Source organism: Myotis yumanensis, unplaced genomic scaffold (genome assembly GCF_028538775.1).
Source record: "Myotis yumanensis isolate MYYU_CA2020_CCGP unplaced genomic scaffold, mMyoYum1.0.hap1 SCAF_5, whole genome shotgun sequence".
In the NCBI taxonomy this organism is placed as follows: domain Eukaryota; kingdom Metazoa; phylum Chordata; class Mammalia; order Chiroptera; family Vespertilionidae; genus Myotis; species Myotis yumanensis.
The window spans coordinates 7,443,449-7,469,767 of record NW_027223756.1 but is presented as its reverse complement, the minus strand read 5'-3'; the positions used below and the strand labels follow the sequence as shown (position 1 = coordinate 7,469,767).

The 26,319-nt window shown below is 39.8% G+C and overlaps 1 protein-coding gene across 6 annotated transcripts in view; it reads left to right on the top strand.

Moving 5' to 3' along the window:
* Positions 1–4,367: 4,367 nt before the first annotated feature.
* Positions 4,368–26,319, top strand: part of LOC139010241 (protein Spindly-like) — a 50,969-nt gene continuing 29,017 nt past the window's right edge. For 3 of the 6 annotated variants that reach the window (XM_070414437.1, XM_070414443.1, XM_070414442.1), the window contains exons 1-11: positions 4,457–4,566; positions 9,108–9,289; positions 11,808–11,984; positions 14,498–14,692; positions 15,269–15,418; positions 15,516–15,614; positions 15,692–15,802; positions 17,962–18,102; positions 19,657–19,760; positions 20,312–20,499; positions 24,060–24,402. In XM_070414437.1, coding sequence (XP_070270538.1) covers positions 9,128–9,289; positions 11,808–11,984; positions 14,498–14,692; positions 15,269–15,418; positions 15,516–15,614; positions 15,692–15,802; positions 17,962–18,102; positions 19,657–19,760; positions 20,312–20,499; positions 24,060–24,402 — 1,670 coding nt within the window. In that variant the 5' untranslated portion in view covers positions 4,457–4,566; positions 9,108–9,127. The other 3 variants (XM_070414441.1, XM_070414438.1, XM_070414439.1) reach the window with 3 other exon arrangements.

Here is a 26,319-nt window from a genome sequence, read left to right as displayed (position 1 = left end):
TATCAATCTCCCCCTTTTATTAAATCATTACCCGAGGAAATTTTTTTAATTGATTTTTAGACAGAGGGGAAGGGGGCGGGAAGAGAGAGATAGAGAGAGAGAGACATGCATGGTTGCCTCATGCATGTACCCAGTCTGGGGATGGAACCCACAACTGAGGTACATGCCCTTGACTGGGAATTAAGCCTGTGACTCTGGTCCTTGGGCCGATGCCCTGACCACTGAGCAACTGGTCAGGGCTCAATCTCCCCTTTACTGTGTGTGCTCCCAAGGTGTTTTTCCTAGGAATAACATTCAAAAAACTAAACATTACAACATCAACGTAGTTCTACTTCTTCCTACTGTATTTACTCACACACACACACACACACACACACACACACACACACAAGTAGTGTGACAGTTTCAAGCTCTCAGAGAAAGAACAGGAGCCTAAGTTTAATCCCATCTCATTTTGAGTCAGACCAGATAAATTTGGGCCAACGTAAGAGTAAGTAATATAGATCATCAGTGAATATGTTTTATTCAGCAGTGTAGATATGAGTCACTGTACAGGATAAAGAGCCTCAACTAGTTGAGGTAATGTCAGTAAATAAAAGAAATGTGTAATGGGCACTGGAAGATAGGAAAGTCATAAATAGCAACTAAAGTCTTGTGAATAGCTGGAAAAATTAGGACGCTAGTATTTTTATATGCATATATACCAAACTAACTAGAGGGGGTACTATTCTTGGCAAGTAAAAATCATAACTAATATGAATGTTCAGTCTTAACTCTAAATGGCTTAGGTGGTAAAATCACCTGAAGAAGTTGGCTTAACAGGGACATAATGGGAATGTGAAGTGGTGCCAAGAGAGGGATTACATACAAGCTATTTGGATCCTTACTTTCCTTCATTATATACATTAGGCTCCCTCATTTAGGATAAACCTTCCTTCTGGTTCAACCAGGGCATTATTCTCAGAGGAGCCATCACTAGATCCTACCTCTGGAAATTAGCAACTTTCAGTGTTAGCCTCATAAAATCCTAAATGTAGAATAAGTACTTGACAGGTTAATCCGTCCACTATAAACCAGACATGGATATTATTGGATGTATTGCTTAAAATTCTTTATGTTGCAAGTAATACAAAAACTCAAATTGAGTCCATTCGAGTTCAAACTAAACGGTTCAGAGATAACTCGAGCTTCAAGAGTTGCCTCATGTAGGGCCCAAACAACATGACCAGAACTCTTTTCTTCCTCTCTATTTATCAGCTCTGCTTTTGATTCTATTTCAAGCAGTCTTAAGTTTCACGGACCCAAGATAGCAGCTGGAAACTCTGGGTTGAGAAGTTTAAGTACAGAAGGGGTTAACAAAATCCATTTTCCCAGCAGTCCCAGTGAATATTTCATTTTATTTCACTGATGTGGATTCAGTGATATGTACATCTCTGAAGCAATTATTATAACTAGAGAGATGGGATACCCTGAAGCTGAAGGGTGGGATCAATTTTAAACAACCCATATGGCTAAAAATGGAGGGAAAGATGAATTACCCAAAGAATAATCAGTATGCTTTTGATTCTTAATAGTATTGTATTATACACATGAATAGATCTTAAGCATTCTCAAAGGTAGCACAAGAAATATGTGTTAATAATTTCACAATATACAGGTCTAGCAAATCAGCACACTGTACAGTTTAAATATACATAACTAGAGGCCCGGTGCATGAAAATTGTGCACTTGGGAAGGTCCTTCAGCCTGGCCTGTGCCCTCTCGCAGTCCAGGAGCCCTCGGAGGATGTCTGACTGTTTGTGAGCCCAGCTCATGGCTTCTGGCTGAGTGGCACTCCCCCTCTGGGAGCCCACTGACCACCAGGGGGCAGCTTCTGCATTGAGCATTCGCCCCCTGGTGATCAGTGTGCATCATAGCGACTGGTTGTTCCACTGTTTGATTTAAATATTAGCCTTTTATTATATAGGATTCTATTGATCAATTATACTTCAATAAAACTGTAATAAAGAATGATTTTGGCAGAAAAAGGAAGAGGGAATTGATGCTGGGAAATTAGCTAGTGAACGTCCACAATATCAGAATGGTGCACCTTTGAGTGAGGCCTGTTCCTATTCAGGGTGAAAAGGAGTATAGCAAAGGGGCTCATGAAGAGTTGAACCGGTGCTATAGGTAGCAGAGCCAGGAGAGACTGCAGACTGGGCTGTCATTGTCGTTACTACTATTAAATAGTTGAGAATGCCTCCTGGTATAATTATTCAATTTGGAATTAAATTATCACACAAGGGGTTGTGATAATTCAATTTCTGATGTCTTCTCAGATGGCTCTTCTGTTCCTATTGTCAGACCATTCTCCTTCTGTTCCACGAATTAGTACAATCACTAAAGTCCTGCACATAGCATAGCATCTCCTCCCCACCTCTTCTATCCTTCTCCCCTTTCTTCTTCTTCTTCTCCTCCTCCTCCTCCTCCTCCCCTTCTTCTTCTTTTTCTTTCATATTCTCTCTCTCTCTCTCTCTCTCTCTCTCTCTTTCTCTCTCTCCAGGTTTCACATACTGCAAACTTCATCTCCATCCTATGAATCATGACAATTTGTAAATTAATGTAGTTCTTATTTGCAAACACTGTGTCTCAGAGTCCTGGCCTTATTCTTGCTTGATCACAAAAAGACAAGCTTGGAACTTTACGTACTAATATGAAGGAACAAGAAAGTCTACACCATATTCTGAGTAAGGGTTTATTGTTCGGTAAATGTCCCTTCCACTAAATTCTAAGTTGCCTGGGGACAGAGGCTATACACCTGTGGTACCAAAATCAAACTTAATGAACAAGTTCATGTCAAAATACACACAGCTTTCAGTCTAATAAAACACTCCCTGAAAATCCTCTCATTGCATTAGAACAGTCATAGTGAAGAAATGATGGCCAGTTTACAATAGCAGTCTATCCCAGTTTTGAACAGCTGTACTATTAGGAATTGTACTGGGGGGGTATGTGTGTAGGGGGGTGTAGTTTCCCAGCATCAAAATGCCCTTGCTATGCTTGGTGAATCCACCATCCTGTGTGAGGAGACAAAAGTCACATCTCTCATCATGTAAACGAATAAGGACAGATATGTTTTCCCCCTTGATCTTTGACATTTAGTGCATGGTATGTGAACCTGCACCTAGAACTGTGGATTTTTTTTAATACATAGACTAATTGCTTGTCCTTTTATTTTTTAAAAATTATTTTTATTTTTCAATTACAGTTGACATTCAATATTATATGAGTTTCAGGTTTACAGTGTATCTTAAAGCAATTTACCCAAACAAGCAGGGACCATCTAGAATTCATTGCACTTGTGACATCGAGTGTCCAGTGTGGTGGTAGTGGCTGTACTCCATCCAGACGGTTCCTAAAAATGACCTTAATTATGATACAGTAGCTTGTATGGCTTTGCTAATTACCCCTTGAATGCAGTCAACCCAGATCTATCCTTTACGGTCTGGCCCAACTCCATCAGAAATAGAAGTCTGCAAAGAATCTGAGAAGAGGAAAAGGGGCGGGATGAGGCATCCCAAGACCTAAGGGGAAACTCACTGAGAGCAATCAACTCATGGGCTCAAAACCCTGTGATCCATGGAGCAGCGGCAGCTGCTAGGACTCAGACGTGCTCATTTAAATGTTGGCTATTAGTATTTCTGATTACTTAAACTTTTGTGGAATAATGAATAGGCATCAGATTTACAAAACATAAACCCATCCTTTCAACACGCACACAAGAGCTTGGACCCTTGCAGCCGACTGCATTGCTTCACATTCTGATGCTACCGCTGGGCCAAGACACTTCTCTTCTCGGGGCTTTGTGTTCCTCTGTCGACAAAGGGAGGACAATAGCACGTACCTCAGGAGGCTTAACTTAGACAATCCGTGCAAACGGTAGCCCCGCACGGGCACCTGGGGAAGGCTCAAGGGGGAACGCCATTAGAACAGCCCTCAGTCTGTCCTACAGAGATGCTGTGATCCTGTCCCAAGATGCTTTCAGGCAGGCTCTACAGGTTTAGAGTCCTGGGACCTCAGGACCAGAAGGAAGGGCCCCCAGAGCACATTTGGCCGACCCGCCGGCGGGTGCAGGAGGCCAGCCCACCTCAGAATTGCCCGTGGCTTCGCCTTCCAGCGGCACTGACTCTCCAGAAGGTACTGCCTTTAAAAAACAAAAGGAAACAAAACAAAAAAACAACACAGCCACGACAAGAAGCCCCCTGGTGGACACTCGGGAAACCAACTCTGAGCAAAGTTGAGGAGAGGAAGCTCTCTCCTCAGCACCGACTCCGAGCTCTCCGCTCTTGCTAGCACCTGCGCAGGCGCAGTAAGTGGGCGGAGCTGACGCGCGGCTGGGGCTAAACTTCCCGTGAGAAGTGCGCGTTCTCGCGGGAACTGCATTCAAAAAGCCGCGGCGCTCAGGCGGAAGGTAGGTGTGCGCGTCGGCTAATGTTTCTGTGGCAGGAAGAGTTACCCTCAGGAGCCTGGGCGCTGTGAACTCGCCGCGAGCCGCCGCCGGCAGCAGCTGGGGAAGGGGTGCTGGAGGTAGGGGCAAAGGGCCTGGAGGGAAGTGCGTGTGGCGAGGAGCGGTGGGGAGCGGCGCTGAAGGGCTCCTGCGGGGAAGAGAGGGCCCTCGGAAACTGAGGCCTGGATCTCGGCCGAGGTCGTAGGCCGAAACGGCTTCTCCCGCGGAACTCTGAGTCGTTGTCCACAGGGTTCCGAGTCGGTTTCAGTTTTCCGTTGGGGAGCCTCGACGCCCCTCGGGGATGCTGCCTGGATTTGGAAGGCCTGGTAGGCCGCCGGGGCCTCCGAAAGATAACAGACACGAGACCTGCGCTGTCCGGGATGAGAAATGCTGTAAATGTGAAATATACAGTGGATTTCGAAGACTATACAAAAGTCATATTTCGTTAGTAAAATCATATTTCGTGTTATGGTTACATGTTGAAATGATATTTGGGATGTATTGGGTTAAGGAAAATATTATCCAAATGAATTTCGGTGGTATTTATCTTTTTTTTTTTTTTTAATGTGTCTGCTTGACAATTAAAAATCCCATATGTGGCTTTCCTGATTATTTCTGTTGGACAGCGCTGCCCCGGACAGCTGCGTGTCCGGTTCCCCCCTACCTGCTTTTCACAAGCCGTTGGCTGATTTAACCCTCTCAAAAACCCTGTTACGTCGATGTTATTGGCCTTGTTTTATGGATGACAGGACAAGACATTACATAAGATGTTGTGGTCCCTGCAGCCAGTGAGTAGTGAACGTGGGGTAAGGACTCGGCAACCGGATTGCCAGGGCTTCCAGTCTCCTCAGTGCTTTGCACAGGCCATGCTTCTGCGGGGCAGGACGTTAGGAGCTGGACCCCCCTTCCCGTCTCACTCAGCCGCTTACTAGCTGATAACCTTTGCGCAAGTTACTTCACCTTTCTGGGCCTCGGTTTGCACATGTGTAAATGGGGGAATTACCTTATTTCATGGGGTTGTCGGGTGGACTAAATAAGATAAAGTATGCAGAGCACCAAGCACAATATCTGGCACATATTAGCTGTAGTTGTTATTCAACCCTGGCTGCCTCTCTTTGCAGATGGCTATTTAACTCTTACACATTCATCTACTGAAAACTCACTTCCTCAGGGAAATCTCTTTGTCCTGATACCCCCACCCACCCTACCCCATTACCCAGATTGGGACAATTCCCCTGTGTTGTAAGCTCTCCCTGTTGCACTTAATCACAGTTTTAACTTTACAGCTATTTGACTTCATGCCTTTCCACTCAGAGACTGTAAGGTTAAAAAAAGATAGGGCTCTTGTCTAGTTTTGGGGTCACCATTGTGTTCTCAGCAATAGCTCAGTACTTGATATATAATAGGAATTCCAGCAAATTCTTTGAGTGACCGAGAGCTAATGTTTTGACATTTGTGGACATTGCTGGCTGGTTCCAGTTTTTCTTTGGTAGATTTTAACGCAGGACTCTCAAGAGAATTAAATGAGATCATGCATTTGAAGCTCTGTGCCTGGCAAATGGTAAATCCTCAATAAGTATAAATTATTTTAACAGTCAGCAGCTGTCCCCATCATGTACATACAGGCTTTGGAAAGGGCTTGCATTTCAAAGCAGTAACTGCCAGCCCTGCGAAATGTAGGCTATTTTTCTTCTAAACCCCTATATCTCCTCTTTTATCTTCATTCTTAATGACCTTGCTTCCTAATTCACAGATCAATTTGAAGTGGTTAGAAGGGGACTTATGCAAACTCCCACCATTATATTTACATACTTATCAATGTTTGTAACTATAGACTTCGCTTTCCCATACTTTAGATGAAATATTCATGCTTCTGTCTAAAATCAGTTCCTGCACATTCGACCTCATTCTCTTTATTCATCACGTCAGCAGTTCTCCATGTCTTCTGTATTATCACTTTTTCTTCTCTCCTGGATCTGTCAAATAGCATAGAAGCATACTGTTAAATTTTTCTTAGAATTTCTTATTTTAATAAATTTTTCTTAAAATTTTTGTCTTTAAAATAAAATAGGTTTGATTTTTGCTTTCCCTCCAGCCCCTGCCCCATTTATCTGTTCTCCTTTGCAGCAAAACTGTACATACTGTCTCCTGTTCTTCTACCATTCTTTGTCCAACTCATTCCAATCAGGCTTTTGCCCCATCTCTCTACCAAAACTGCTCTTAGGGTCTTGATGACCTCCATGAATTCAAATCCATTGGCCAATTCTTAGTTCTCCCCTTATTTGACTTTGCATTTGATAGAATTGATCACACGTATCTCCTTAATACACTTTTGTTTATTGGCTTCCAGGACAACACCTGATCTTGGTTTTATTCTTCCTCACTGGTCATACCTGAATATACTTTTCTCTCTTCTTTCCTGTCTCTTACCAGGGCTTACTCCTTGGCCCTCTTCTCATTAATTATGCTCATACTCTGGTGATATCAAGGTTCAAGGATCTATGCTAAGAACTCCCAAATTTATATCTTCAGCCCAGATCCTTCTTCTACTCATGTAGCCAACTGCTTACTTGACATATTTCATTAAATAAGACTTAAGCCCCTGATTTTCTTCCTCACAGTTTTCAGCTCATCAACTGATGGCAAATCTATTTTACTAGGTGCTCAGGCCAGAAGCCTTGCAGGCATTTTTGACTTCTCTCTTTTTCCCACACCCCACATTTCATTTGTCAGAAAATCATGTTGGCTTTACCTTCAAACTATATGCAGAATTTGACCATTTCTCACCTATGTGGTCACCCTCGTGTGAGCAGTCATCTCACCTGGTCTTTCTGTATCCAACTTGCTCCCCTCCAAACTGTTCAACATAGCAGCCAAATGACCCTTTTAAATATATCAGATCTCTATTCCAGACTTTTCAGCGACTCTCCATGTCACCCAGAGTAGAAACCCAAGTCCTTACAATGGCCTGATCCTACCTATTTTTCTGCTGTTTAGTCTTCTAATCTAAACTCTATCTTGTTCATTCTTTGGGCTTCCTTCCGTTTTAGGTGCTATCCTTCGCCTGAACCATTCTTTTTCTAAATAGGTACACTGGTAATTCTCCGCAAGGGCGCTTTGCTCAGAAGTCACCTGAGGGCCTCCTCCCACTCCAATACTTATTTTAACTTTCATCCTAGTAACAACACACCCACCTCTTGTAAATTCCCTTATTGTGTTTTTCCCCATTGCTACTTTCTAATTATTATGTTTTAATAATTAATTAGTTCTAATTAATTATACTATGAAGGCAGATATATAATATGACATATTGTCTTCTCCCACTGGAAAGTAAGCTTCATGAAAGAAGCATTTTTTTTGTCCATTTGACCTCTTAATATATCTGAAGTGTCCAGAATGGAGCCCAGCATATAAGGGAATCCCAGCAATATTTGACTACATTGACTGGAGAGATCAGGGAACACCTTAATAATGACGTGTTGCTCTTTGAAGGCAGCTGAATTTGAGTCTGGCCTAAGAGGCTGACACCAATTTGGAAAGGATGTTAAGTAAGGTTGAGTTAAAGTGGGATGTTTCTATATATATTTAAGTCTTTGCTTGAAAATCTGAAATGACAGCAATGCTCTTTAATTACGCTGAACATGGTTTCTGTTTCCATACCTTCTTACAAATAACTAGGAAGATACTAGTGAGTCTTTAATGTGGCAGATCTGATTTGTGCAGGAAGTTAACAGTGTTGTGAAAAATTGTGAACATGATATTCTTTTTTTTTTTTTTAAATATATTTTATTGATTTTTTACAGAGAGGAAGGGACAGGGATAGAGAGTTAGAAACATCGATGAGAGAGAAACATGGACCAGCTGCCTCCTGCACATCTTCCACTGGGGATGTGCCCACAACCCAGGTACATGCCCTTGACCAGAATCGAACCTGGGACCTTTCAGTCCGCAGGCCGACGCTCTATCCATTGAGCCAAACCGGTTTCGGCAAGAACATGATATTCTTAAAATGCCTCTTCATATGTTTATTAGAGTAGTTTCTTTATTTCTTTCATTTTTCTCTTACCTTGATTGCCTGTATAAAGATATAATTATGAGGCCCACCTTTTCTTAGCATTTAAGAAAACTTAGCACACAACTAAATAGTTTCCTGATACGCAATTCTTAGAAGCAAAATTAAATGTATTCACCATTTTTTGCTCTGTTTGATTCGGTCTCAAATCAGGTAATAAAATCTTGAGACATTCTTAGAACAAGACCGCAAATGTGACCACTTAAGTCAGGAAGAGCCCAGCCGATGTGGCTCAGTGGTTGAGCGTCAACCTTTGAACCAGGAGGTCGTGGTTCGATTCCTGGTCACATGCCTGGGTTGTAGGCTCAATTCCCAGTGTGGGGTGTGCAGGAGGTAGGCCATTGGAGATTCTATCGATGATGTTTCTCTCTTTCTCTCCCTTCCTCTCTGAAATCAATAAAAATATAACTTTAAAGTCAGGAAGAAAACCTTTAATACTGTGTTTTTATATGGCAGTGGTATTGAAATATATATGTAACTATATTTTTAAATTTTTATTATATGGAGTTTTTGTTTAAGCTGAAGTACTTTTATTTTCTCTGTTTACAGTAGACTAAAAACAGGAAAACATGATGGAGGCAGATATAATCGCAGATCTTCGACGCAAGCTCAAAGAGGCTGAAGAAGAGCGACTAAAAGCTGCACAATATGGTTTACAACTGGTGGAGAGCCAAAATGAATTGCAGGCACAATTAGATAAATGTCAGAATGAAATGGTGACCGTAACTGAGGTAGGACTCTAGACTCCTCTGTTGATAAGGGTATACTTAGCTATTGAAAATTTGTGCTGTCTAGCAATTATTGTAAATATTATTTTTATTCTTTTCTGAAGATTTTAGATCTAGTTCCCACCCACTCCCATCCCCAATAAAGAGGAATGAACTAAATGAATTCCTAATCTTCTTTCTGACCCAGGGTGTTCTGACTTTGGAAATTAAGTTATGATTGCTCTCTTCACCGCATACTAGATTTTAGATTTTGTTTTGTCTGTACTGTTCGTAGGTGGCTTCGCTTGTTTCATAGCTTTGGATGACATCTAAATGCTCTATGACACTATACCAAGTCCTTAGTTCTCCACTAAAGTCTAGACTGTGTACTCACTTGCCTGCTAATGGGCATCTCAAACTTAATATAAACAGAAGAGTTGGCTTTTCTTGTAATTTTCTTTAACTTACTCAGTAAATGTAATAACATTCATCTAGTTGCCTGAGCCAGAAATGTAGTGGTTTTACTCAGTATTTTTTCCCCCTTTTTTCTCATATTTAATCCATTAGTAAGTTCCAGACACTTGACTTACAAAACATTTCTTTATGCTATTGCCACTCTAGTCCAGACCACCATCCTCTCTCCCTAGGCTAGATTATTACACTAGCCTTCCAACCAGGTTGCCTGATTTTCTCATTTCTGTTCATACGACTCATTCTTTACTTAGCAGTCAATTGGTCATTGAAGAATATACAAAAGATCATGTGACAGCCCCTCTACAAACATACACTGGCTTCCAATTATATTTACAACAGAATCTGAGCTCCTTACCTGCGTTTTGCAGATCACTGTGTGATCTAAGCCCTGCCAACCTTTGACCTTATCTCAGACTACTTTCCTTTGTTCTTAACTGTACTAGACCTGCCTTATGGACTGTACACGAGCTGTTGGCTCCATCTGAGTTGTTGATACCCCACTTGCATAGATTGAGTTCTTAACCTTCTGGTTTCTGTAAGATGTCACCTCAGTGGAGATGCCTTTCCCTGACTATATAGGTTGTCCCCCAACATGCATACACACACTTTGAATAATTGTAAAGGCAGTGTTTATTAAAATACATTCTTTTAAAAATTGAGCTATGAGATGTTAAAATGTATATACCTGGTACATTTTTTGGGGACAACCTGTATATTGTAAAGCTTCCACCATTCACTCTGTTAATTCTCTGTAGTGCTAATTACCTCCAGAGTAAAAGCACCATGAAAGAGGACATTTTGGCCGAAACCGGTTTGGCTCAGTGGATAGAGCGTCGGCCTGCGGACTGAAAGGTCCCAGGTTCGATTCCGGTCAAGGGCATGTACGTGGGTTGCGGGCACATCCCCAGTAGGAGATGTGCAGGAGGCAGCTGATCGATGTTTCTCTCTCATCGATGTTTCTAACTCTCTATCTCTCTCCCTTCCTCTCTGTAAAAAATCAATAAAATATATTTAAAAAAAAAAAAAAAAAAGAAAGAGGACATTTTGTCTGTCTTGTTCACTGTTTTGTTTCCAGTGTTTGGCACATATTTATGAGAAAAGGAGTAAATCAGTTTTATTTAGTATATGCTCGGTAACATGTAAACTGATCTCAAATTTTAAACGTAGCAGGCAACAATAACTAATAGCAACTCTTGTTTTTTAATTTTCTCTTTTTATTTAATCTAATTTTATTTTGTCTTACTGAAAAATACTTCTGTTGATTTTTAGAGAGAGAGGAAGGGAGAGGGAGAGAGAAACATTGATGTGAGAATGAAACATTGATCGGCTGCCTCCTGCATGTCCCCTACCGAGGGTGGAACCTGCAACCCCAGTATGTGCCCTAATGGGGAATCAAACTGGCAGCCTTTCTGTGCACAGTATGACACCCAACCAAATGGCCACAGCAGCCAGAACTTTTAAATCTTATTTTTTAAAACTTGTTGAAGAAGTTTGAATTGATGGCCCTTTTATCTTTAAGCTTTTTTGTCAGTAAGCAAAAGTCCAATTAAATACTCCTTTCATCTCAACACTGTATTAATTCAAAGAGTCATTTGTGAACATTCCTTAGAGAACTACATTCTAAAAAGTAAGGGCTGACTTAGTATTTCACTTTACCCTTAGTCCACTGTTTTTTCCTTTTGTTCAGAGCCACAAGTAGAGCATATCATTATCAAACCAAGTAATCCTCACAAGGAAAACTTCAGTGGTATTAAAAATTTTTTTTTCCTAGCAGAGATCACTTAACACACTGATATGCCATGGTATACTTCTTATTTCCTTGACAAGGTTTCAAAGCAATTACCATATCCCTAGAATGTACTTGAATATAGTCTCAAAATACTCCTTAGGGAGATTTTAATTTTTTAAGATTGATTAGCTACATAGTTATTCCAGATTTAACATGTGGTTGTTGCTTAGAAAACAGCGAGTGTATAAAGCAGAAATGAAACAGTTGAAGGTGAGAACTGCTTATATGTGATGGCTTGTTATTTTTATGCAATTGAATTGTAATTGAATCTGCTTTCAGAATTATGAGCAAGAAAAATATACTCTTCAGAGAGAAGTTGAGCTCAAGAGTCGAATGTTAGAAAGTTTGAGTTCTGAATGTGAAGCTATTAAACAAGATCAAAAAATACACCTGGAGAAATTAGAAGAACAACTGAGCAGAACCCATGGACAGGAAGTGAATGAACTAAAAAACAAGGTTTGGATATCTATGTATTTCAGAAGAAAAATGTTCCAATGCTTATGCAGCAATCTGTAAACTTTAGGTGATGAAGATTTTTCTTAATACCATCTATGCAAAATAGCTGAGATCAAGAAGAGCTCTATGTTAATATGAGGCATGGGAACACTGTGAAACAAGAGTTTACCTAAGGAATTTGTATAAATAACATTCTGTTAGTTAAATACAATTATTTAATTTTTGTAACTATATATTTGTTACAGAGTTTTGGTTTAGTGACCAGCATGAGCCGTTTTGCTTATAGTGGATAGTATGGCAGCTCTCTTCCAGAAAGACTAGTCCCCTAGTTTTCACTACAGTTAGTGACACACTCTGTAATTCCACAACAATTTCTTATAAATGTGTGTACATCAGAATTGATACTTTATAGTTTCTTTATTGAAGATAAACTAACATATGATTCCGTTTTTATAACAACTTCATAAGGGAGGTACCATTATTACCTCCATATATAACAGTTGAGAAAACCATTGTTTAAGCCTACAGAGTAAGTTGGACAAAATTACAGAGCTAGAAATTATCAGTCAAGATTTGAACTGAAGCTGATTCCCAAGCCTGTGTTGCTGCACTTAGTCTAACGACATGTAATACTGGTTCCATTTCAAGCATAAATACAGAGTAAATGCTTGTTCAGCGAGTGTCCATTCCCTTTTGACACCCCATATACAGAGTGCCCTCAGGTTACTTGTAAAGAATCCAGAACTTTTATGATAGCTCCTCTTTGTATAGTCCATATTTTTCAAAATCCTCTCCAGTGAAACTTGTGTGACTTTTGTCCTGATTTCTCAGAAGTCTGTTTTCTAGTTTTCAGTGTTTTGTGTGGCATCTTTTAAGATTTTTCTCTATTTGTGTACTATCTATACTATTACTTAATTTCTCATTAAATTCCTTTTTAAATACTTTCTCATTTTAAAGTAATAATATCAGTAAAATGGCATGTTTTAACTGGTAATATTTTTTTCTAATATGCAACACAGACATAACTATCAAAGTATACTTTTGTGTAATGCTTAGGGGTGGGCAAACTTTTTGACTCGAGGGCCACAATGGGTTCTTAAACTGGACCGGAGGGCCGGAACAAAAGCATGGATGGAGTGTTTGTGTGAACTAATATAAATTCAAAGTAAACATCATTACATAAAAGGGTACGGTCTTTTTTTTTTTTTTTTTTAGTTTTATTCATCTCAAACGGGCCGGATCCGGCCCTCTGGCCTTAGTTTGCCCACGGCTGGAATCATCTCACATTCCACTCTGGCAAATAGTAATCCAGCTTGTCTGGAGCTAATCTTAGTTGAAACACCAATGACTGATAATGGTGCGTTTTCTCCCCACTCTGAGTGTTGTCTTCTTTTTAGCAGTATTTTTCATTATCTGCCCTAAACAAAAAAGTAATCTAGAAAATATTCAGAGATTGAGGCAAGGCCAATTATAGAGATGGCTTTTGGTGGAGCAAATACTAAATCAGTCAAAAATATTTTCAGTCTTACTGAAGTTCTCAGATCACTTGCCATAAATGTGGAGCTTTCTTTGTGATCTTTCATTCATTTATTTCCCACATGTAACCTATCAATAAGTTCTAAGAGTTTGACTTACAAAACATCCATGTATACCACTGCAACTCTAGTTCAGGTCACCATCATCTCTCTCCTAATTGCTATCCTGCGTCTTTCACTGCTGCTTATACCATTCATTCTTCACACAGCACCAGTGCTATCAGGAATCCAGACCTACCCTGATTACTTATATAGACTTATTTGTATGTTTATAAAACAAGGCATGCCACTATCTTAAAAGATGCCTAACCTTGGCCAAATATGAAGCCCCAACAGTCTCATCATGCAGTAAGTTTGAGTCAGTCAGTGATGTTTTTCAGAAAGATGGCCATGTTTTCACATAAATCATTTAGTTGAAATTTTTATTTTACATTATGAAAGTAGAAAAGGGAAAACAAATCAAGCTAAGAGGCTGTGATTTTTTTAAATAGAAAATATATTTTAAAAATATATTCTAAGAATGTTGAAACCCTATTGACGATAATTCAATATAGATGATAATCATAACCTTGAACAATAAGTAAAAGCTTTTTATTAATAACAGGAACCCTTTAGTGAATGCTAGGCATGGTGCTATGTTTTATCTATGCAATCTCAGTTGAGAGTTGTGATGGTAGGTACAATCTTTACCAGTGTTACATATGAGGAATGAAACTGACCCAAGTTAAACTAGACCTGACCCTAACACTTCACCCTTCTGCTCTAAATGTTCCCTGTAAAGCTATGTGTTCTTAGTCTTCCAAGATTTGGAACTATGTGACATTTTAGGAAGTTATTACATAGTTCTGTTTAGGTCAATTATCTTCCAAAGTAGTTATCCTGCAGGTACAAGGACAATTTGTACTGCAGTTGTATGTTCTGATGATCTTCATTTATCTTTTGATTGAGATTGTTTTTGGTTTTTTTATTCAACTTCAGTTAGAGAAACTAAAAGCGGAATTGGATGAAGCTAGGCTTAGTGAAAAGCAGCTGAAGCACAAAGTAGATCATCAGAAGGAACTCCTCTCTTGTAAATCAGAGGAAATGCGGGTAATGTCTGAACGTGTGCATGAAAGCATGTCTTCAGAGGTGCTGGCTCTTCAAATTGAATTGACAGAAATGGAAAGTATGAAGGTAATTTTTATGGCACATATGTTCTCAGGTTTTCTTCCCCTTTTTTGCACATATTTTACACGTTTTTGTAATAATCCTTATGAGCTAGTTTTAAGGCTGAATTATTTTTTGGCCTTTTATCTAACTAAAGAAGTGTTTTACAGAGTTTTTAGGGAGATAAGTTCATGCATAATAAAGCTTTACATTAAGTGATTGTGTAAGGCAGACTTTATCATTAGATTAATGAAACCTCTGTAAGAATTTAGAGTCATTTACTCTGATCCTAGTTTGTATCATTTAGAAAAACCCCAATCTGAAATGTTGGTCCCGTGGAAGTTAATATGCATATGAACGTAGTTTTTTCATTGCAGGCTAAGGATAATTAAAAATTAAAGCCTTAAATTCATAGGAAAGAAAGATAGTCTCTAGAGCCTTTTTTGTTCTCTGCTGAAAAATTTATTATTTCATTATGCACGTTATAAAACCTTTAACTAGTTCTTTAGTTTTAGGTGTGAATCATTGCTGATAGATAAACTAAGCGGCTGCTAAATAAAAGATTATTCAAGAGTTTCCTCTTTTTCAATTCCTATTGAATAGACCACCCTCAAGGAAGAAGTGAATGAACTGCAGTACAAACTAGAACAACTAGAACTTCTTAATTCTAATCTAATGCGCCAGGTCGACCGGCTTACAAAAGAAAAAGAGGAGCGAGAGAAAGAAGCGGTTTCTTATTATAATGCCTTAGAGGTATTATGATTGCAGTAACATCATTTCCAATTCATAATAAGTTGTTTTCTTGCTAATCTAATCTCTATTCGGTAAGTTGTTTTTTTTTTTAATTTAGAAAGCTCGTGTAGCAAATCAAGATCTTCAAGTGCAATTAGACCAAGCACTCCAGCAAGCCCTGGACCCCAGTAGTAAAGGCAACTCTTTGTTTGCAGAGGTACTTACAAACATCCCATTGATTAAATTGGCATTTCACTTAATACAAGCATAATTACACATGTTAATATTTTCTAGGTGGAAGATCGAAGGGCAGCAATGGAACGAAGGTTTATCAGTATGAAAGTCAAGTATCAGTCACTAATGAAGCAAAATGCATTTAATAGAGAACAGATGCAAAGAATGAAGGTATGGAATTATCACCATCAAAGTTTTATTAAACCTTTTTTGTATCAGCTTTACATGTACAGATACATCAAAGAAAGCATCTTTTCCTTCAATGAGTGTACTTACAAAGTTATTCTTAGAACTGCATGATTTTAGAAAATCAGTATTTTTAAATTGAGCAAAAGATCCATTTATATTTTTAAAAATCCTATAGTAAAGATTTAGTTGTATATTTAGTACCCATTGGTTGTTTGATTTTGTAATAGTTACTCACTAGCCTTACCAGAGAGGTATAAATCTTTCTTTGTGGAGTGAAAAAGGAAGACTTACATGATTTTATTTCTTGCTGTTGGTTTGGTGTCTTTTTTCGCATAGTCCTGAGATTTCTGCTTCAACTAAAAGTAGTTCTCTCATCCTTTAGTTCTCCCCCAAAAGCTTATATATAGGGTAAAATTTGAATTGCCTTTCCTTACAATTCCTCAAGTCCAGCATATAGGCCCTTTTAAATTTAAGGGTTTGTTAGTCATCATATTAGGCAAATAAGTGGTAACAGGAAAACATGTAGAAGTTGGAAAGATTTCAGTATTATACCAGCCTTAGAGTCCTGATCCCTGATCTGTATGTCTAACTGGGCTAAGATAGTAATTCAAAGACTGGAAGGTTTCCTGCCTTTTGTTTAGGATAATGAGATCTACCAAAGAAATAGGAAACCTTGATTAAACCTTGGTGTTTGAAAAACTTGGGATTGAATCCTCATTCTGTCACTTGCTAGCTGTGTGACCTTGGTCAAGTATTTTTACTTTTCAGAGCATCAGTAATCTAATCTGTAAAATAGAGATAATAGAATCTGCCTCCTAGAATTGTCCTGGAGTTAAATGAAAGCATAGAAAAATTCTTACATGGGGCTTGGCAAATAAGGAAGTGCTACTTAATAAACAACAGCTTTGGCTTTTATTTCTAAGACTTTTGACTCTGCTGCCTGGTTTATTGAGGCTCTGCACTTTCTGGAAATGATTTCTTTGTAAATTTTCTCACATTTGCTCTTTGTTTTTCTTTCAATATTTGTTGAGCTCCTACTGTTAACCACCCAACATTCCAATGAAATCCCAAATTATCTTGAGATTGTAGATCTTCTTCTTTATTTATTTATTTTTTTAATATATTTTATTGATTTTTTACAGAGAGGAAGGGAGAAGGAGAGGGATAGAGAGTTAGAAACATCGATGAGAGAGAAACATCCATTCAGCTGCTTCCTGCACGCTCCGTACTGGGGATGTGCTTGCAACCAAGGTACATGCCCTTAACCGGAATCGAACCTGGGACCCTTCAGTCCGCGCAGGCCGACCCTCTATCCACTGGGCCAAACCGGTCAGGGCAATTGTAGATCTTCTTAGGCTAAGTGCATCTAGCCTCCAGTCTGAAGCAGGAACAAAAAGTGGATTCTTTAAAATGTTAGAAGTCATCTTTTTCTCTTCCGTGTAACTATTCCTGCTCCCTCATATCATTGCTTACTTTACTCAAAATTGTATTTAAACTAATTGGCACTTTTCAGAACTTATATATGGAGGGAGAAAGAAATGTTAGGTATAGATTTTAGCTAATTTCCTCTCAATTGCTATGCAACTCTAGGTTTATGTGAGGTCATAATTAGATAAGTTAATTCTGCTCTTAAAAAATAAATTGATATTTATATTGAATATTTCCTTAATATTCTTAGATTGCCTTTTACCCTTTGCTTTCCATCCTTGTGCTTTCTGAATCTCACATTTATGAATGTAAGTAGGTTAATAATTTCTCCCACTTAATATGATTGAAGTTAATTAAAATTTTTGAGAAACCCCATGAGACCCTAATGAGAGTGCAGCCTTTTTCCAGACTATTTACCAGTTAAGTGATGTGCTTCCAGAACACACTATGCAGTTCAATTTTGTCTCACAGAAGTACAAATAATTGTTACAGACTTCGGATATCATTCATAAGTAGTCAAAGTAAGTAACTAAATTTACTGGTGTAAAAGTTTCCAAGTTATTAGATCATTAGACTAGAAATAGCTAATTAGTTTAATTTCCAAAATGAGTTCAAAGTAATATAGTACAAAATCTGAATTATACAAAAAATATAGTTATCAGAATCTTCCTCTCCCTCACTCAGTTTTATGGGGGGCGGTAATTTTTTTCCAGTTACAAATCGCCACATTGTTACAAATGAAAGGGTCTCAAACTGAATTTGAGCAACAGGAACGGTTGTTTGCCATGTTGGAGCAGAAGAATGGTGAAATTAAACATCTCTTAAGTGAAATTAGAAACCTGGAGAAATTTAAGGTACGTGTAACACCTTTTAAAAATGCAGCTAAATTTTGGGTTGAATATCTTAATACTTCTTTTTTACTTGAATAGGTTTCTTTGTTAGATAATGAACATATAGTTTCAGTTGAGATTGACCAATGTTTAATTTTTTCCTTCTAGTTTCTTTTTGCTTTTCACTGGTTTTGACTGTTTCTTCTTTTAGTAGAGTCAGAGTAAACTAACCTTCCTCATACTTGTTATTATGTGAGTTATAACTTAAAGTGCCCATATCTTAGTGTGTAATTCAGTGAGTTTTAACATGTCTCTTTTATTTATCAGCGTTAGATGTACAAATAGTCTTGAGCTTCAGAGGAATGGAATCGTTCATTATATCTCTCTTGTTCAACTCAACGTTCTGTCAGTGAGATTTGTTCCTCGTGTTACATGTTATCAGTAATTATTTTTCATTGCTATCCAGCTCCATTTTTTAAAATGTTTTAATTGATTTTAAAGAAAGAAAGGGAGAGGAATAGAGAGATAGAAACATCCACAGGCTGACTCCTGTATGCCCCCTACTTGGAGATGGAGCCCACAACCTGGGAATGTGCCCTGCCCAGGAATCAAACCAGAGACCTCTTAGTGCCTGGGTACATGCTCAACCACTGAGCACACTGTCTGGGCCAGCTCAGTATTTTCTTGGCTACTCTTGCATGATTGTATTTCTCTTTGAACATCATATGTAACTTCAAAAAACCTTTGTTGGTATTTTTTATTAGAATTACATTAAATATAAATTAACTGTGAGAGTATAAATATCTTTTCACTAACTGAATAACTAAATAAAGTTTATAAGTGACAGATTTTAAAAATGTTAACCTCTTGAGCATTTTAAATTGTAGCCAGTAGTGTATTATGAAATTTTAAGTGTATGTAACCTTTTTATTTTCACTTAAAGAACTGTTGACTACAATTTTGGTTAAATTTGCAGTATATCAATTGTCAGGTTTATGTGGGCCACCAGCAGGCTTAGCACTATACCTTGAAAATTGTGGCTTTAACCAGGAGGTTTTAGCCTGCAATTTTTAAAATTGTTCACAAGTTTTTAAGCAGTATATTATATATTTTTACCCTAGAGATATCTTGCAGGGTTTCCATCAGAATCTCAGAAGAGTGGGCACCAAAAATAACTTTAAGGATCTCCACTCTTTCAAATTTTTCTAATTTATGGCTTTGTCATAAAATTGAGAATTAAACTCAGAAGTATGTATTTCTTCCATTTTAAAAGGAGAGGGAAATCAGAGGATGCAGGTATGGTTAGGAGCCTAGGCTTTGGAGACAGATCTGGGTTCAGATTCTTCTCGGTTTCCTTGCCTGTGGCATCTTAAACCAGTTCTCTTATGTGTATGAGAGGGATGTTCATTCTTGCATCTAGTTCAGAAGGTAAGTGAGTTGAATGGATAGTGCTTGTTAGCACAGTGCCTGCTATGGGATAAGCATTCAATAAATGGTAGCTGATATTATTATTAATAAACATTTTGCTAACCTAATTTGTTATTTGTTTTAATTAATAAAAATTGTTGCTTTATTTAGAGTTTATATGAAAGTATGGAGTCTAAGCCTTCAGACAACTCTGCTACTCTGAAAGATACTACCTATTACACAGATTTACTTCAGATAAAGCTTGACAACTCAAAGTAAGTGTTGGTTGGATAGAAAGATGGAGACTCTTAACTTGTTTATAATAAGTAGAATTAGTGACTACATATTTTTGTTTTAATATTGCCCAAAAAAAAAAATCCAAAAAGGGAAGGTAACAAAAATATCTCTGGGCATTAAGCAAGATTTAGTCAAGATTTAATTAGTGCTGATTATTGAAGAAAAAATACTTTTAATGAATAATTAAATATTTTTATTTCTTTGTGTTTAGCTTTTTAGATTGGTAAGTGAAAATAACTTTAACGTAGAAAATGTTCTTATAATCTAAATTTTTCAAGAATGAATATCATATAATTTTAAAGAAATTTATTCACACATGACTAAATGTGAAAAGAACATTTCCCCCCTTTGTTCATTTTCTTTAGAGAAAGCATGAGGTTTTTATTTTATTTAAAAGTTCCATTGTTAAAGCTTAAAATATATTTTTTGACTAAGTTCTAATATATAATAAAAGATTTGCACTAACAACTACGCTTGTTTATATTATGTTATTTTAATATTCCTTGGTTCCCCTTTTTTATTGATATAGCAAAGAAAATGAAAGCACTAAAGGGGAATTGTCCATACAACGAATGAATGCATTATTTGAGAGCCAGCGGGCTCTGGACATTGAGCGAAAACTTTTTGCCAATGAAAGATGCCTCCAGTTTTCCCAAAGTGAAAATATGAAACTGAGAGCTAAAATAGATGAGTTAAAACTAAAGTATGAACCTGAAGGTATGTATAGCTTGTAATAAATTTTGTCTTTTAATCATGAGAAGCTCTACAGTTCATTTTTATACAAATCCCATTACAAACAAATTGTATTTATAGTAAAACGTGTGCTGCTACAAAATGTGTAGGAAAATTCAAAGAGAACTGGGTACTAAGTATGCATGAATATAATAGCTATTTTGGGGTATCTGTATAGGAGAACCTTGACATTTGAGACTTTTTCACTTAAGATTACAGCATCTCATGTAATGCCAAAGACTTCCATTTTGTTGAGGCAACTGATGTTTGGGAGCTATGTTAGTTGATGCTGTTTGTAGAAAACCTAAAATGATGGAGACTTAAATAAGATAGGTAGTTATTCTTTCCCCTCATCAAAGTCTGGAGGAGGCATTCCAATACTGGCCAGAGTCATACATTTTGAGCACAATTTAGTCATGGCCTCCTCTGCCTACAGGTAAAGCTGAGAAATGCAGTCTTTTTCTCAGGGTCCATGTTCCCATGGATGAAATCTTGGAGAGTCTGTTATTAAGGAAGAATAGTAGAACCAAATATTAGAATGCAGCTAGTGAATATAATCACTCAGATAGAAAAGACCCATTTTATACACTTAAAGAGAGTGATTTTACTATACCTAAATCCTATATAATAAAATCCTAATATGCTAACAGTCTGGTCGACTGGTTGGCTGTTCAGCCAATCAAAGTATAATATGCTAATAATATGCTAAGGCCCCTCAACTGCTCGCTATAACATGCACTGACCACCATGGGCAGATGCTCTGACTGGTAGGTTAGCTTGCTGCTGGGGTCCGGCCAATTGGGACTGAGCGAGATGGGCTGGGCACGCCCTGGAGCCCTCCCTCGGTCCCTCCCCTGCTGGCCAACCTCCTGTGTCCCTCCCCGGCCCCAATCATGTACCAGTGGGGTCCCTCGGCCTGGCCTGTGCCCTCTCGCAATCTGGGACCCCTCGGGGGATGTCGGAGAGCCGGTTTCGGCCCAATCCTGCAGGCCAGGCCGAGGGACCCCACTGGTGCACAAATTTGTGCACTGGGCCTCTAGTCCTATCTAATAAAAGGCTAATATGCAAATAGACTGAACAGTGGAACAACCCCAACAACCAGTCGCTATGACGTGCGCTGACCACCAGGGGGCACGTGGGGAACACGGTGGGCGTAGACCATTGGGGGGTAGTGGAGCAGGTGAGTGGGGGCGCCAGACCAAGGCGGGGTGCTGGTCCCTGTCATCAGGGTTACTGAAAATTATTTGCTCCCGCGTGCCACAGTCCCGCCCGGTGCTCACACCTGCTGCCGGCGCTGGCCCCACTCCCACCTGCTGCTGGCACTGGAGCCACCATTTGCGTCCACTGCCCATGCCTGGCGCTGGTCCCGATCACTCAGTGCCATCAGTGGGTGTGAGTGGCGGCTGCTGGCCCTGATCGGCCTTGAGGGCTTCTCCACCTGCCCCTGCTCCTGAGGGGTAATTGGAGCGGCAGCTGCTGCTCAGACCCTGACGGCGCCAGCCCCACTCTCACAGCTGCTGGCGCTGGCCCCAATCGCTCTGCGCCGTCAGTGGATGTGAGCGGTGGCAGCGGGAGCGGGGCTGCCAGCAGATGGGACCAGGACTGGGCGGGGGCGTGGAGGATGGGCCAAGACCCGCCCCTGTGCCTACCACAGCCTTGCAGCCCACAGTTCCTTTCAAGGTGCATGAATTCGTCACTGGGCTGCTAGTTAAGATATAAAAGGCCAAAAGTAAATAAGTCTAAGAATGTGATGGTTCTTGTACAAAAAAAAGTGTTATTACTTGTTTTAGGTTATAGATTTTTCAGCAGTTTTTGCATCTACACTGTTCATATGCCCAACATTCTATTTTCATTGCTGTTTCAATGACTGGAGTTATTCTCAACAATAATGGGAAAGCTGTCAGCAGTAGTAAGGTGTTTTTAGTTAAAAAGGCTTCTCTTTCCCTAATTCTCATAGGCTCTCCTGATTAAGAATTAATCCATTTTCAATTTCAAAGGTTGCTGAATTGAATGAACATAGCAAAGAGACTTGAGGCAGTATAGTGAACCTAGATGATGTGGATTTTAAAGGAGCAGTGGAAGAGAAAGGGAAAATAATCCTATATAATAAAAAGCTAATATGCAAGAGGTCATCACGCCCTCATGCCCTCGCGCCCTCGTGCCAGAACTACTCAGCCACTCAACACGGGAGAGAGGAATGGGAACCAGCCAGGCACAAATGAGCTCGCAAGAGAGGAATGGGGACCAGCCAGGGTGTAGCCCGGGAGAGGGACAAGCCACAAACCCCGTGGTCCCAGGCGCCTGCGACTGCAGCCCAGTTAAAGCCACCCGCCCACAGTCCCCTGCAGCTGTGGCCGACCCAGGTGAGGCCAGCCCGGGTCCTGGGTGCCTGTGGCCGGCCAGAGGGAGGGTTGCTCGGGTCCTGGATGCCAGCGACTGGCTGGAGGAGGGAATCCTGGGTCCCAGGTGCAGGACAAGGCAGAGGCATTTAGGGGTGATCAGGCCGATAGGGGAGCAGTTAGGGGCGATCAGGCAGGCAGGCAGGCAGGCGAGTGGTTAGGAGCCAGTGGCCCCAGGTTTCAAGAGGCAGTTGTACAACCACCAAGGGGTTCTGGAGTGGAGAGGTTGCAGGCTGGGCTGAGGAACCCCTCCTCCCCGCCTCCCTGCATGAATTTTGTGCACCAGGCCTCTAGTGATTCTATAATGTCCATATAGAGCAGGAATACCACCCACACTAGACCATGGTTTCTCCAACTTCACTAAAAGTTTTATTTTGAAAATTTAAGACATGTTGGTATGAGGACAGGGAAGACATATTAGAGCATTTAATTCAGTGACTGGATGTGGAGCTGCATAGGGAATGGAGTGGTGTTAATGTTCAGCAGTGGAGCTAGAAGGTCATTGTAGTAGTCTGCAGTGAGATGTAATAATACGGTTTGAACAAGGGAGGTATCCATTGTAGAAGAACTCAGGTTTTGAATATATTTTGTAGGGGAGGCTAATAGGCACAAGTTATCATATTCAGAGAATCTGACCTGTTTTTGTGTTTTGTTTTCACTTCATCCTTACAATATTGAATCAAGTGGGTACTTTTAATTCCCATTTTAAAGATAAAGAAAATCTCAGAGAGGTTAAATACTTCCCCAAGGTCATCCAGCTGCAGAGTGCTTGTGTACTAGGATTTTGACCTGGATTCCTTGACTCTTAGCCTCGGGATGCTTCCTCATCTTCACACTATGATCTTATGAAGCCCCAAACAACTTTTATCACAGCACCAGAAAAGAACATTGAAGTGTTCATTCCTAGAGGCAGATATATTGAGTTCCCGAAGAAAGTGACAGGCAGGCAGATGACCTTTCAAAGACAAAATTAATGGAGTCCAATGACAAAGAAAGATAAAAGAAACAAAATATTTACTAAGGCAATGAGTGGGTTTTAAAAGAATGGGGTGGGGGAAGGAAAACTATATAACTAGTTCTACCTCTTTATGTGGATTGTGTCCTTGATTTATTAACTGGATATATTTTTAATGATTTTATTCTCAGAGAAAATTGAGGTGCCTGTACTCAAAAAGAGGCGTGAGGTACTGCCTGTGGATATAACCACCCCTAACAATGTATGTTCTAACGATGCTGTTGGGGAAGAAGTTTCTAGATCACCATCTCAGAAAGAGGAGGCACAGTCCTGTCCTAGCAACTTAAAAGACAACAACTTACAGTTAGGAAAGACAGTTGCTGTAAACATACCAGGAATTACTCTCTCTCCTCACAAAAACCTGACTGTGAATATTCAGCCAACGAAGGAAAAGAAATGTGTGAAACTTGTAGAAGTCCCAGCCATGAGTGAAAGAAGTGGAAACTCCCCTGGAAACTCCCCTGACTCTCGCAGGTCAGTGTCCTCTCTTATTCAAGGCATCCAGCACTTCTCTCCATCTCTTCTCTATGACTGCATGAACTGTGCTGTTTCTTCATCTGTTTTCTTAGTGTTACATGCAGTATAATTTCTTCTCTCTACTTTCAACATTTTTAAAATTTTAAGAAAGACTAAATGATGGCAAGGGGAAAAGGACTTGCGAATAAGGAAATTATGTTTTAAAGGTACACTTTTCTGTTTCATGAAACAATGATCACAGTTTAATAGCTCTGAACATTTTGTTGGTTTGGATAAGTGTACAGTTATTGTTTTCCTGGTTCAATAGGAACCAGGCCAGCCAGGTGTTGCTCAGTGGTTGAGCATTAACTTACAAACCAGGAGGTGTTGGTTCAATTCCCGGACACAGCACATGCCCGAGTTGCTGGCTCCATCCCCAGGAGCAGGCATGCAGGAGGCTGCTGCTCAATGATTCTCTCTCAACATTGATGTTTCTATATCTCTCTCCCTCTCCCTTCCTCTCTGAAATCAATAAAAATCCTATATAATCAAAGGCTAATATGCAAATTGTCCCCTGGGGAGTTTGACCAATCAGGAGTTCAACTGCTCACTATGACATGCGCTGACCACCAGGGGGCGGCAGCCAGCAGCCAGGGGATGGAAGGCCCTGATCGGCCCTGATCACCGGCCTGGCCTAGGGACCCTACCCTTGCATGAATTTCGTGCACCGGGCCTCTAGTATATTAAAAGAAAAGAAAAAAAAGAGTGGTGATTAAAGGAAAATCAACTTACCTCCTAAAATGTCTTTCTAATGGTCTAAGAAATTTCAGCCTTTTGGAAAACTTCGATAAAATTTTTAATTGATTTTTTAAATGATTTATCCTAAGCCTTTAAGTATGGGCTTTGATACCTGTTTTGACATTTTTAAATATCAAAGGTAAGTTCATTTTTTAAAAAAAAAAAAAAAAATGTTTTTATTGATTTGAGAGAGGAAGGGAGAGGGAGAGAGAGATAGAAACATCAATGATGAGAGAGAATCATTGATCAGCTGCCTCCTACATGCCCCATACTGGGGATCAAACCTGCAACTGAGTCATGTACCCTTGACTGGAATCAAACCTGGGACTCTTCAGTCCGTAGGCCTACACTCTATCCATTGAGCCAAACCGGCCAGGGCAAAAGTAAGTTCATTTTTGTTTTATATCAAAACTTCAAAGCTAGTTTCTGAATATTTGAATTTTTACTAAAATAGAAAATGTCTAGACATGTATAACTTTAGAAACTCATGTTTTAAGAGCCTTAGCCTTAAAGAAAAATTAAAGTAATAGAGGTCAAAAGGTAAGAACGAAAGTGGAAGAGAAATACCTCGTCATTGTTTATTTTTTCTTAAATAATTATTCTGCTAGTTGAAACTCAATTTGATTTCTTTTATGAGACAAATACACATCTATTTATGCAGCCCAGGATCTCATGTTATTTTTACTTATGCACTTTGCTTTTTATATATTACTAGAGGGTGGGGGGTCCCTCAGCCCGGCCTGTGCCCTCTCGCACTCTGGGACCCCTCAGGGGATGACCACCTGCTGGCTTAGGCCCACTCCCCGGGGGATTGGGCCTAAGATGGCAATCAGACATCCCTCTGGCAGCCCGGCAGCCCTCGGGGGCTGTCCACTTGCCAGCGGGGAGCAGGCCTAAACTGCAGTCGGGCATCCTTAGCGCTGCTACTGGCAGCCATCAGCCTGGCTTGTGGCTGAGCAGAGCTCCTCCCATGTGAGAGTACCCTGATCACCAGAGGGCAGCTCCTGCATTGAGCGTCTGCCCCCTGGTGGTCAGTGTGTGTCGTAGTGACCAGTCGTTCCCAGTCCTTCTGCTGTTAGGGTCAGTTTGCATATTACCCTTTTACTATATAGGATAGAGGCCTGGGGCACGGGTGTG